At 42.2% G+C, this 12,228-nt stretch overlaps 1 protein-coding gene across 1 annotated transcript in view; it reads right to left on the bottom strand.

The window, feature by feature from the left end:
• The window catches only part of FMOD (fibromodulin), an 84,374-nt gene extending 73,265 nt beyond the window's left edge, over nt 1-11,109 (bottom strand). Inside the window, exon 1 of the mRNA XM_081193555.1 lies at nt 10,966-11,109. Coding sequence (XP_081049681.1) covers nt 10,966-10,968 — 3 coding nt within the window. The 5' untranslated portion in view covers nt 10,969-11,109. The remainder of the gene's footprint in view (nt 1-10,965) is intronic.
• Nucleotides 11,110-12,228: the final 1,119 nt, after the last annotated feature.

Here is a 12,228-nt window from a genome sequence, read left to right as displayed (position 1 = left end):
AATTCTTCAAACAGCTCTTGTTTATTCACAGGCCAGAACAGAACTGGGCTGAAGGGTTCAGCCAACCTGCTTATATAGAGCTCAACTACAAAGCAACAGTAACCACTTTCTGTAACTATCCAATCACTGAACGTCACTTTCAATTCCTTATTTGCATATGTGGACCTGAGTGAAAACTATCTACAGTATCCCCCTGCTGGCCCAAGGTGAGAACTTCAGCACATAACAATGCACATCACCTTAAACTTCTCGGAAGGAAAGGTGGTGTATAAATATAGATGATGATAGATAGATAGATGATAGATAGATAGATAGATAGATAGATAGATAGATAGATAGATAGATAGATAGATAGATAGACATAGATAGACGATAGATAGATAGATGATAGATAGATAGATGATAGATAGATAGATAGATATATAGATAGATGATAGATAGATGATAGATAGATGATAGATGATAGATGATAGATAGATAGATGATAGAGATAGATGATAGATAGATAGATAGATGATAGATAGATAGATAGATTAGATCCAGCAACATCTGAAGAGCCACAGATTCCCCATCCCTGCCTTAGACAGACTCATGCAGCTAAAGGGATAATACTTTATTGCACATTAGCAGGTGGCCTGTGTTACCAGTGGAGGGCTTTGATAATTCTCACCAGAATGATGTAACCAGGGACGCGGACTTATAAAAAATATTGGGGGGGGGGCCCCGGGAAAGCTCATGAATAATAAATAAGCTCATGAATATGCAAATAAAGTGGCGCTGCCTCCTCGTGAGCGAATAGGGGAGAGCGTGCTGCGCCTATTAATCAGCTCCGGAGCGGAAATTGGGTGGAGCTTTTGCTCGGGAGGGAGGGCAGGAGGCATGCAGCCCGACCCTGTGCATTTTGGGCTGGGGGAGGGGCGGCGATGGCGCTCTGCTGGAGGGGCGCCGGAGATTATTGGGGGGCGGAGCCCCCCCAAACGAATTTTTGAGGGGGCTCGGGCCCCCTCAAGCCCCATGGAGTCGGCGCCTATGCTTACTTATGTGTGTAACATAAGAGCAGTGTCCATTTTTTTAAATGTTAAACAAAGCTTTCCCTTTTCTCATCCAGACCTCTATAGCTAGCATTTAGACAGCCTCGTTTTGCAAAGCTGATAGATTTTATAGGGTAGCAAAGCAGGCTTTGTGGGGGCCCTGACTTAACTCAGGACACTTTGCTGATATTGTAGTTCAGCCAAAGGGAGGGATAAAATCACCCTGCCATGCCTCACTATTTGATCCCAGCACAGAGTGGTTACCCACCTTTATTTTATACTGCTCTTCAAGGTTTAGGAGCCTTCTGTGTCTCGCTTCACTATTTGGAAACCATATAACTCTGATGAGCTCTTGTCATGGTTCTTGTCTATTCCACAACCAGTTCTGGTGTGAATCAGAGCAGCTGTTTTCTGTCTACACCAGATTGTCAAAAAAGGAGAGATTGTCAAGACAGGCATGCAATTGCAGATGGTGATACAAAACCTCCTTATTTTCACCTTTCCGTGTTGAGGGGAGGGAGACTTGAGATACCAGTGATGGCAAAGCAGCTGCAGGAATTGTTCCTCATGTCTGGGACAGCTGGCCAGACAGCTGGACGGATAGGATTTTTCCAGGCCGGCCTCCTTAGTTTCTCTTTATGTGTTTTTATTTCCTATTAAACTCTCGCTGTCTCATTTCCTCTATGAAAAACAGAACTCTTTCACAAAGATAAACTTTCCAGGCCCAGCATGCATCAACAGATAAACCATTTATTCAGCTTTTGTGCGTGGACACCCATACACTGCCTCCTTCTCATTCCTTTACCCCCACAACCCTCTCTCATAGTGTGTGCTTATCCAGATATTACAATGAATTATGGGCACCAGGGATGCTGAATCATACAATTGTGATTAAAGGCAAAGTCTTTTTTGGCTCCCAAAATCGTTTCTGTCTGCTTTATCAAGCCCAGACAAGTTTCCATTTTAGGGCACAGTGTTTAGAGTTTGGTCAGAGGGCAGACCTCTGATTGCTAACTGAGGAAAGGCTGCGAAACAGTAACTTCTAACTTGTTTGGAAGTCCCAGCAATGAATACAGCATATTCTCTGATGATTTTCCTCTGTGTATATCATATGTCACTTATGAATCATGTACAGCCAGGCTGGACAAAATGTAGTCCATATTCCACTGGTGGACTGCAGGTCAGTTTCTAGTGGATTATTTAGCCCTTGCTGATTAGCTAAGATTCTCACAAATAATGCTAGACTATAGTGCAAATTGTTTTTAACTCTTTTTAATGTTGTGTTTTCATTGCTGTAGCTGGCGCATGGACCTTGGAGATAAGGAGCTGGTAATAAGCTATTTTTTATTATTGTACTATTATTTTGTATTATATTTATATCCCACCTTATATTCTAGAATGCTCACGGTAGCATACACGATTCTCCCCTCATGTTTCCTCACTACAGCCCTGAGAGGTAGTGAGACTAAGAGAGAGAGAGACCGACCTAAAGCTGTACAGTGGTACCTCAGGTTACATGCTCTTCAGGTTACATACGCTTCAGGTTACAGACTCCACTATCCCAGAAATAGTGCTTCAGGTTAAGAACTTTGCTTCAGGATGAGAACAGAAATTGTGCTCCGGCGGCGCAGCAGCAGCAGGCCCCATTAGCTAAAGTGGTGCTTCAGGTTAAGAAAAGTTTCAGGTTAAGAATGGAACTCCGGAACGAATTAAGTACTTAACCCAAGGTACCACTGTACAGTGAGCTTCGTGGGGATTTGAACCTTGGTCTCTCAGGTCCTAGTCTGACACTAACCACTATACCACATTAGGTGGGCCTCGCTCTGATCCCACATGGTTTTCCCTTCTGTTGCTAAGCAAAAGTGGAAACTCAGGTTCATCACACAGATTGCTTATTACAGAATAGGTCAGAGGGCTTGAACAGGCACACTTGGCTCTGTATATTTTAAACATATAGAAAATAGGAACTTCAGTAAGAAAAAGCAAGAAGAAAAAGCAAGAGGAGAGGATAGGCTCTCCTTTCAGTGCTGTGCCTAGATCGGCCTTTGTGAGATGAGAGTGGTGGTCTAGGTTGTGGTCTGGCAACATCTGGATGATCATAAGTTGTTGATGGGTTCCATCAGCATGAGCCAGCATGACAAAGGTTGTAGACTTGCTGGAGGGCAAGTCCAACAACATTTAGAAGGATGCCTCTTCCCCATCCCTGCTGTAACAGATTTCTTTCCTGCTTGTAAACCCAGAGATGGAAGCTGCTTCTTTCCAACAAAAAAGGCAAGCCCTTTCCATGGCAACAGCTGTTCAGTTTTACTGAAAAGTTTATAGGATGCCCTTCTTAATACGGAGAGTGATATATGAGCTAACAGTTGCTATACTGGCTAGGACTGGGGTGAAAGTTTAATACGAGGGGTTTTTTTGGAGGAGGGTTGGTCTTAGGTTCCCTAAATGCTGGGCCTCCTGTCCCACAGAGTTGCCTGAACTGGCCAGCCTCCAATCCCGCAGTAAAACTCTCCACAACAAACACAGCAGTGGCCTCAGGCAGCCGTGATTGGTGCTCCTGGAGTATGTTCTGGGAATACTTTTGACAGCTGGTTTTACTACCTTGGCAATGATTCCCGTTTGCCTCCTTCTTTCCTTCCAGTGCATTTCTTTTGAAAGCAAAAAATAAATAAATTCTCAAAATTAAAATATCTGGAGTCCTCAGACTTGGAGAGGCATTTATTTTCCATCTGTGTAATTCAGAAAAGATTTGTTATTGAATGTTGGAGCTTGAGAAGGTGAAAGGCTTGGCAGAATTATAAACTGCAGCCCAGTTCATTCCCCAACCATGATGCAGGTCTCCCTATGGTCACACAGCGCAGAGTCAGCCAGTGGTGCTTTTCTCATGCTCCACCTTCTCTGCATGGTGGGAAGCTCCAGATAGCCTTTAAATTATTTGAAAGCTTGTGTTTCCTATATCTGATCAGGAGTGTCCAGAAAATTCAGGCTGGATAAAACACAGGTGCCTTCCTCCTGAAATTGATGAGTCACCAAGAGTATTGTACTATAAATGCTCCGTTACAGGGCTGGGAAACCTGTGAACCTCCAGTTGTTGTTGGACTTCACCTCTCCTCATCTCTGAGCATTGGCCATGCCAAACAACACTGGTGGGACCTGGAGTCCATTAACATCTGGAGGGCCACAGGTGTCCATCTGTGCTCTATTATCACTTTATGGACGCAATTCAGGTTATGACTAGATGTAACGGTGGTATGACTCATGGGACAGCTGTACGATTTTGGGGTTTTTTTATTTTTTGCAGATTTACAGCGTTAACCCCAAAGATTTCCAGACCCTCAGTTTCAATGCCATTTCCCTCCATTAGTCGTTGCTTCTAGATAAGAAAGTATTGCACTGGCTGCTGAAAAAAATGCACTGACTGTCAATTAGCCACTGGACTTACTGGTAAGTGTCTACTTAAGTTTTGATGTATACAACTTGCGGTCAGAATACCTGAAATATCTCATCTCTTTTATACCCAGTCAGTCACTGTGCTCTACAGGGGAGAATCTCCTGCAGACACCATCTTACCAGAAGGCCTGTTCCACACAATGTAGGAATTGGGTCTTCAGTGTGGTGGCATCTACCCTTTGGAATACCACACTGGGCAAAAGATTCCTGCACTGAAAAGAGGTTAGACTAGATGAACCTTGTGGTGCCTTCCAACTCTACAATTCTATCATTCTATGTTCCGGGTTTCTTCTGACCCCTTCCCCACAAGCCAATTTTAGGAGGCATGGAGTTGTGAAGGGAGAAAGAGGGAAACCCCACTGCACTAGCAAGCCTCATGCTGGCTCCTGCTAGCACAGCTCTTTAGTTGAATTCAGCCCATAGTATGTTTACACATACTATCCCATTTAGACATCCTTTTTTGGCACAGACACCCCTGGTAACCATTTATTTCTTCATTTGCAGTCTTTTAGATGGAGGCAGTCTCCTACATTTTGGGGGAAAGGATTATAGAGAGTTTATTTGTAGAGCACTAGGCACAGTTTGGGGCCAGTAAAGACTTTCAGGACCATATTGAGGAGAAGGCATGTCAGTGCTTAAACAGTCTCCCTTGCTAAGGCAGTAGTTACTTGCATGCTGTAAAATGCGGCAGTTCCAAGCAGAATATACCCCCCAAGCTGCTGTTTCTGCGAATTCCAGCAGCAGGACCTTAACGAAACGGGGGCGGCTGTCATTATTTAAGGCTACAGCAAGCACAAGGAAGACAATTCAAGCAAAAGGGATCTCTTGATCTTTCCTACCCGTCTCTAAGGAAACGCAGAGAAAAGCAAAGAGCGAAATGCAAACCTGTGTCTGAACTATTCTCTTTAGTCATTATTAACCTCTGCTTTGTTAAATTCAAAGAAATGTCAATAACAGCAAAGAGGGCCTCTGGAGCTGTGCTACAAAGGTGCCCCGCGTGCTCCATTTGCTCTGTGGCTGAGACAGGATCTCCTTAGAAATGCTCTTGCTAAATCACTACTGACATGTTAATTCAAACAGAGAGAATGACCCCCTCCAACCCTGAGTGGGAATACTGTACTGAAAAAGCTATTAAAATGGCTGAACTGGAGGTGTGGCTGATTCATACTATTCCATCCTCCACCCCATCACCTGAACACAAACATGTCCTGGCTGAGTTCATAGTGCCTCTTGCTGAAAGCTGGAAGAGGATAAAGCGTCCCTTTAAACAGATGCCTTGTGTTTTGTCAAAGAGGTGTTTTCTGTTATTTAAAATACCCTTATAAATTTTCGATTTGATTGGGCTTTAAGACTGGGAAGCCATGCAAAAGCTCTGCCTTTGAGATGAATTCCTGCTGGTGTGGAAATTGATGTTATCCTGCGGATTGGAAACACAAGCTGAGAGGCACAGGATGCAGCAGTAGATGGAACTGATGCGAGCCAAGTTTAGCGGGCTAGGATGGGTGGATATTTAGGTATGGTCTCAATTAACATTTTTTATGAATGGTTCTGGAGCTTGACATTCTTTCTTTTCACAGATGAATTGAGGTTGAGGTTGGAAAAGACCGACAAATAACAAATTAGAGCCAGGATAAGAACACTCAAACTGTGAATAGCTTTGTTATGGTTTGTATTTGGGATGAGGGGCTGGGGAACAGTGTCTTGCCCACTTTCTTTTTTTTATATAAAATTTTTATTGGTTTTACAAATTTTTTAAGACAATACAAACATATAAAAAGACATACAAACACGTATAATTTCATAACCTTTTTTCATAAACCGTGTTTCTCAGACTTCCCCATACCTCCCCTTTCTGCATCCCAATGTCCAAAAGTTTTTAGCAACTCTAAATATATCTGTCAATCCTCTGTCCTCTTAATCTTTCCTTCAATCTAATCTTGTATCGCTGTAACCCTTTCTTACTCAAAACCTTGACATTCTAACATTCAACAAGTTTATAGTAGTCCTTAAGGTAAATTTTAAATTTTTTCCAATCTTCTTCCGCCGTCTCCTTTCCCTGGTCGCGAATTCTGCCAGTCATCTCGGCTAATGTCATATAGTCCATCACTTTCATCTGCCATTCTTCCAGGGTGGGTAGATCTTGTATCTTCCAATACTTTGCGATGAGTATTCTTGCTGCTGTTGTGGCATACATAAAGAAAGTTCTGTCCCTCTTTGACACCAATTGGCCGACAATGCCCAAGAGAAAGGCCTCTGGTTTTAGTGTCTTGCCCACTTTCACCCAGATCTGGTCTGGCCACCACTGAACTAATACAGTTGCATGCCCGATACTTCCCTGAGCAGTGGGGTTTTTGCGGGCAGTGCTACTTGGACATGTTTTCCTTGGAATAAGAGTGCATTTTTTTGGGGGGGGGGTGTTTTTTGTTTTATGCACATGTGGACTCTCCTTCCTTGGAGGTTTTTAAGCAGAGATTGAATAGCCATCAGTCATGGATGCTTTAACTGAGATTGTAGCTGATAATATCAGCCCGCATCAACAGCTACGTAGAAAGCAACAGCAGCACAAGATGAAATGCCAATTGCACTTTTCTTTTAATGACTCAAAAGAAATATTATAAACACCCAAAATAAATAATGGTAAAATAATCTCAGCTGGAAGAACGTGATTACTCTTGATCTGGGTCACTTAATCTGAAGTTCAGTCCAATGGCTGAAATATTAAAGATCACTGGGCTGGTTATAGTTTTCTTTGTAAACAAGTTTCTGGGAGAGGATCATAAAGACCCATGTGGGTTTAATAATTAGTGTTTCATTAAATTACCTAATGAAATGCTTTTTAATTGGTGGCAAGGGACTATTTTTGGCTGCCTCAGCAGTGGTATATTGCTTTAGTCGGAGAAGATTATTACAAAACATTTATTTTGGAGACAATCAGCCAGCAAGCGTTTATTCAACACGTGAAATTTTAATAAATATGGTCATACTAATAACTAGCACAATCAATACAGAAATAACTTGCCAAGGTTGTTTTTGTTTGGAACCTTCCTCTTGAAAGGTTAACAGCACAAGACATGTCTAATTAGAATTAGAAATGATTTACTCTCAAGTGACTGCAGCCTAACAATGCAATCCTATGTACGTCTACAGGCGTAGTCCCCATTTCGTTCACTAGGACATATTATTAGGTAGCATGGATAGTAATGCAGATTAGTCATCATGGAAACCGTAGCCCACAACATGTAGTCAAGGTGCTGGTCAAGGTCAGCAAGAAGCAAGCTAGGCACAGGACACTTTAGGATTAACATTTCCCCACAATAAAGGAACAGAGGTCACTCAGTGCATCACTTCAGTGTATGTAGTTATTGGACAGTAATCAAAACATTAAGTCATTGCACCATCCATTCATTGCATGTGCTCAAATGAGTGTTGTATCTATGAATACAACAAAGGAGACGCTACATGGCCTGTTCATATTACTTCATATGAAAGCACTGTCAGGCAGTGGGAAGGACTTGATTCTTTAACGACCTATAAAGCAGTTGCAGAGGAGATGATCTAGAGGAGATAATCTAAACCTTTGCAACGTACTTGGATCAAATGAACTCACTATCTCAAGCTCCTATCAATCAAAACAGAATGAAGAAGGAACTCAAGGATGAGATGAACCAGAGGAAATTTTGTTATGTTTTGTTATTATAAAAGTAGTTCAATATATCCAAAAATGCAATGGGCTTTCCAACAATTAAGATTAATAATTTAAATAAAGTATATAAAAAAGCAGAAATACAAGTATTTACGTCATCTGTGTTGCAGTAAGAATGGATGAGATTTGTATGGTGCTTGTAATATTCTTTATAGTTCTTTATATCATATTAAATAAAGGAGGGAAAGAGAAGGAGGGAAGAAATCTACATTTATTGTCATGATTACTGTAGTTGTTAATGTGCTTGGCATTCATTTTGCACACCTACTTACTGCTATTGTTCAGTCTTTGAGTTGTATTCAGCATAGCACCATGGAGATTTCTGCTTGCCTGGTGGAATGATCTCCATCCCTCCTCCACTATTCAGGGGGTTCCCCCAACCCTAGAGGGGCAGGGGCACAGGGGGGAGGGCAGCATGGAAAGTCCTGTTGCCCTAACAGGCATCTTTGCACTGGCTTCTGCTCTGATAACAATTTAGTTGAAAAAGACCCCTCCTTACCTCCTGGACTTGGTAATGTCATGTGTCAATGAGTCCGATGAACCACCAGGGTATTGAGTCAGCAACCTTTTCCTTTTAGGGATGTGTGTGACCTTTGAATTTCCATTGAAAAACATCCATGTTGTTTGTGTGTGAGCCAGTGCTGGCTGCCCATCACATTGCAAGGACCTCACAGCCCCTGTTTCATCCACTTATGCTGATGTGGCCATAAGACAGATTTCCAACAAGTGGCACCAGCTGTCATTTCTGGCACAGCCTTCATTCTTTAATGGAAGATGGTGATCATTAGGATTAGTGCCAGTGGATGTGGACTAACTGTATATGAATGAATCTAGAAGAAGAGGATTACTTTTCTTTTCCAGTCTGCCTTAATGTCAGTGGTGAATAAACAGTATCTGAAGAATGTGTGGGAGATAAGAACAGCTGTGGGTTGGGTGGTGTACAGATGGGTTGTTTTTCTTCTTGAGCAATAAGGACAATTCCCTCTTCAGTCATGACCCAGCACTGATAACTGTGGAGCTTCACTGAATGTGGGGATCCAGTTTGCTGTGTTTACCTCACTGCAGCCTCTACCCTTAGTACCACAAAATTCAAAGGAGACGTGAAATTGACTACACCAGGACACAGTTTTGGAGGCAGCTGAAGGAACACATGGGGAGGAAAGAAACACAAGGCCTTTGAATAAAGAACGATCTCATATTTCCACAGTAGGATCACAGAAGTTGGATTCTTTCCAGCATTGACTCTGGTTCTGTGAAACACACAGCTAATTAATATCATGCTCTGTCCCCTTTCCCACCATAGATAACTTTATGGAGGATAAAGTGAGCTCTCATGTTTTAAGCTCTCATGTTCACTAACAGAAAAGCTCCAGCTCCTGGAAAGGAGGAAAGGTAACTTTATATTGTGGGGAATGGAGAATAGCACTGTCTGAAAGAACCCCGTGGATCGCCCCCAAGAAGCTATTGAGCTACATCAGAAGATATCAGAGAGAAGTCCATCAGAGAAATAGATCAGCTCAGTCTCTTTGGGTTGAGGATCTCTCCATCATTTCTACTTAGCATTAAGAGTGTGCTTACCTAGGAGTGTGTACCAACCAGAGTGCTTTGGAAAGCAGCCTTTCTCAGAGGCTGACTAATTTGGCTCCTGGGTGGAATCTACACACATATAAAAAAACACTGTGAAAATGGTTTTTTTTTAACACTTTGAAAAATACATTGAATTTTACATAGCTCACTGTTGCCATCTAGTGTCACATTTGTATATTGCACTTTATAACACATTTAAAACGTTATATTTGCAGCTGTGTATCTGAGTCCCTAGTCTGAGGACTGGAACTCTCTATATGGCCTTCAGGACTCATCCGAGGCCACACACCTCACCAGCACTGCTCCACACCCTCCTGAATTGTGATAACCACTCTCACTTGACTGATGGAGGATGGAGAAGTGTGTATAGTCATATGCATCCTTTTTCAGACTTACTGGCTTTGGAAAGCTTTAAAAACCCTGGGAAACCTTTTTGGGTACTGATTTTTCCAGAGACTTCTGGAACTCCTTCAGCCCTATGAATACCAGATGCATCATGTTTGAGCTATGACTTCCATAGCTCTAGTGAATGCTTCACAGTAATAGCTCTCATCAAAGGCTCTGTGTGGTTGCATGAAGTTGCTGGCAAGCCAACCAATATAATCATCACCTTGAAAAAAATATTCAGTGTGAAAAAGCTTCTGTTCTACAAATGTGTTCTGTGTCCTTCATCCAAGCATGGGATTCTATGGCAGACCTCCTCCTGCCACAAAGTAAGGTGTGAGCAGGAATAAGGGATGGCACTCTGTCAAACATGTGTTAAAGCTACCTTGCTATATGACACCCAATATATAGGTTGCAATGCATTTTCCCTTCACAATCTGTGCAGTTACAGTGGGAGTGATGTAATGGATTAGTTCCCCCTGCATTCACTACTCCAATTTGACACCCCCCAAACAGCATCTTGCAGTAGAGGGTTCTATCAATCTGGCAAGGAAACAGAAGCAGGCTCACACCTTAGTAAACCTGTTTTATTTGCCCCCACCTACAGGAGTTATACCACATGGGACTGGAGATCATTTGATTTCTGCATATGTGAGCAGGACAGGAGCTCATGCGATCCTTGGACATGCTGGTATTAATGGTTGTACTTAAATGCCCCCATATTTCTGTTTTTTCCTTAGCATTCTTTTTACATACCAGAAAGGCCCCAAGAAATATTGGAATGTATATAGTGGCTGAGCCAAATCTACTTACCATTTCTCAAGGACTTTATCAGCTCTGTCAGAAAACACCTCTCTTTTCTAGCTCTGTACAACATCGCCATGACTAATCCAGAGAAGAGCAGAATGCAGGAGAAACAGTGGCAGTGAAAAAGGGCTTCAGCATTGCTGTTTTCAAATTTGGAATTGAAATGGGATATTCAGTACATTAAAAAAGGGTATTATGTTAGCTCCTTGCATTGATAAGATACTTTCCAGATAATCAAAATCAGAACCAGAGGTCTATAATGAGAATCAGAGCCTGCTAATAGTTCATTCAGAAGTTATCTCTGGACCATAAAGAGTCTGCAGCCAAACACTCATGGCTAGACTCATCTCACTACATGATAAGTGGCTGCAGGAAGCTGAAGTCACAGCCTCAGTTATCATCCCAGGCATTTTCCCACCAGCAGCAGTTGAAAGACCAGAGTTATGTCACTGAGCAAGTATCATTGTACACATCAGCAGATAATATTTAGGTCTCTGCTTTCCATTCATTCCGTGAGCTATTCCCTGCATCTATCCAGCTACATCATTATCCCCACATGAGAGACAGAGAGCACTCACAACAACTGAGGCTATCAGAACAAGATACGGAAATCCCTCCCTTAAGACCATCCCAAAAGCTTTAAACACTTGACTGACAGAGTATACCAGTGGATTAGACAACCCATTAAATCACAGTAGATGTTAAGAATATGAAAAACATATCCACTGGCAATGAAGAATGCTGCAATAAGTACCACTCACATGTCAAAACACTCAGCAGGCTATGAAGTATCCCTCATAATTCAGGCTCTGGTGTTTGCTACACTTGAATTTTGAAGGTTTTATTTTCAAGAGGCAGAGGACCCGATTTCTAATCCTGTGAATGGGCTGATCTTCTTTATTTACCCTAGTATCCTCACGAAGCACCCTATGTGCTTGGAGAATTGAGGACTAGTTGTCAGTCTGCAGAAAGACTTTGATCCCTTTTTATGTAAATAAGCACAAACCCTCACTTGCTTTCCCACCACACCATTGGGGGCAATAATTTGGCATTGCTTTGTTGTGTTGCTACATGTCATCCGAATTGTTATTAATTAATGTAAACATTTTATTTCTCACAGTGCGGCAGTGACAAGACATCCTTGGAGATGGCACATTTGGAAGGATTGCAAAAGGGGGTGGTTTTGCAGAAGGAATTGAGAAGACAACCCCCAGCACGATGAGTTGTCAACATCGCAGCTTGAGAAATAGGAGAACATTTTAACAAACT

This window comes from Podarcis bocagei (genome assembly GCF_964188305.1).
Source record: "Podarcis bocagei genome assembly, chromosome: 5".
Taxonomy (NCBI): Eukaryota; Metazoa; Chordata; class Lepidosauria; order Squamata; family Lacertidae; genus Podarcis; species Podarcis bocagei.
This window is presented reverse-complemented; position numbering and strand designations above follow the sequence as displayed.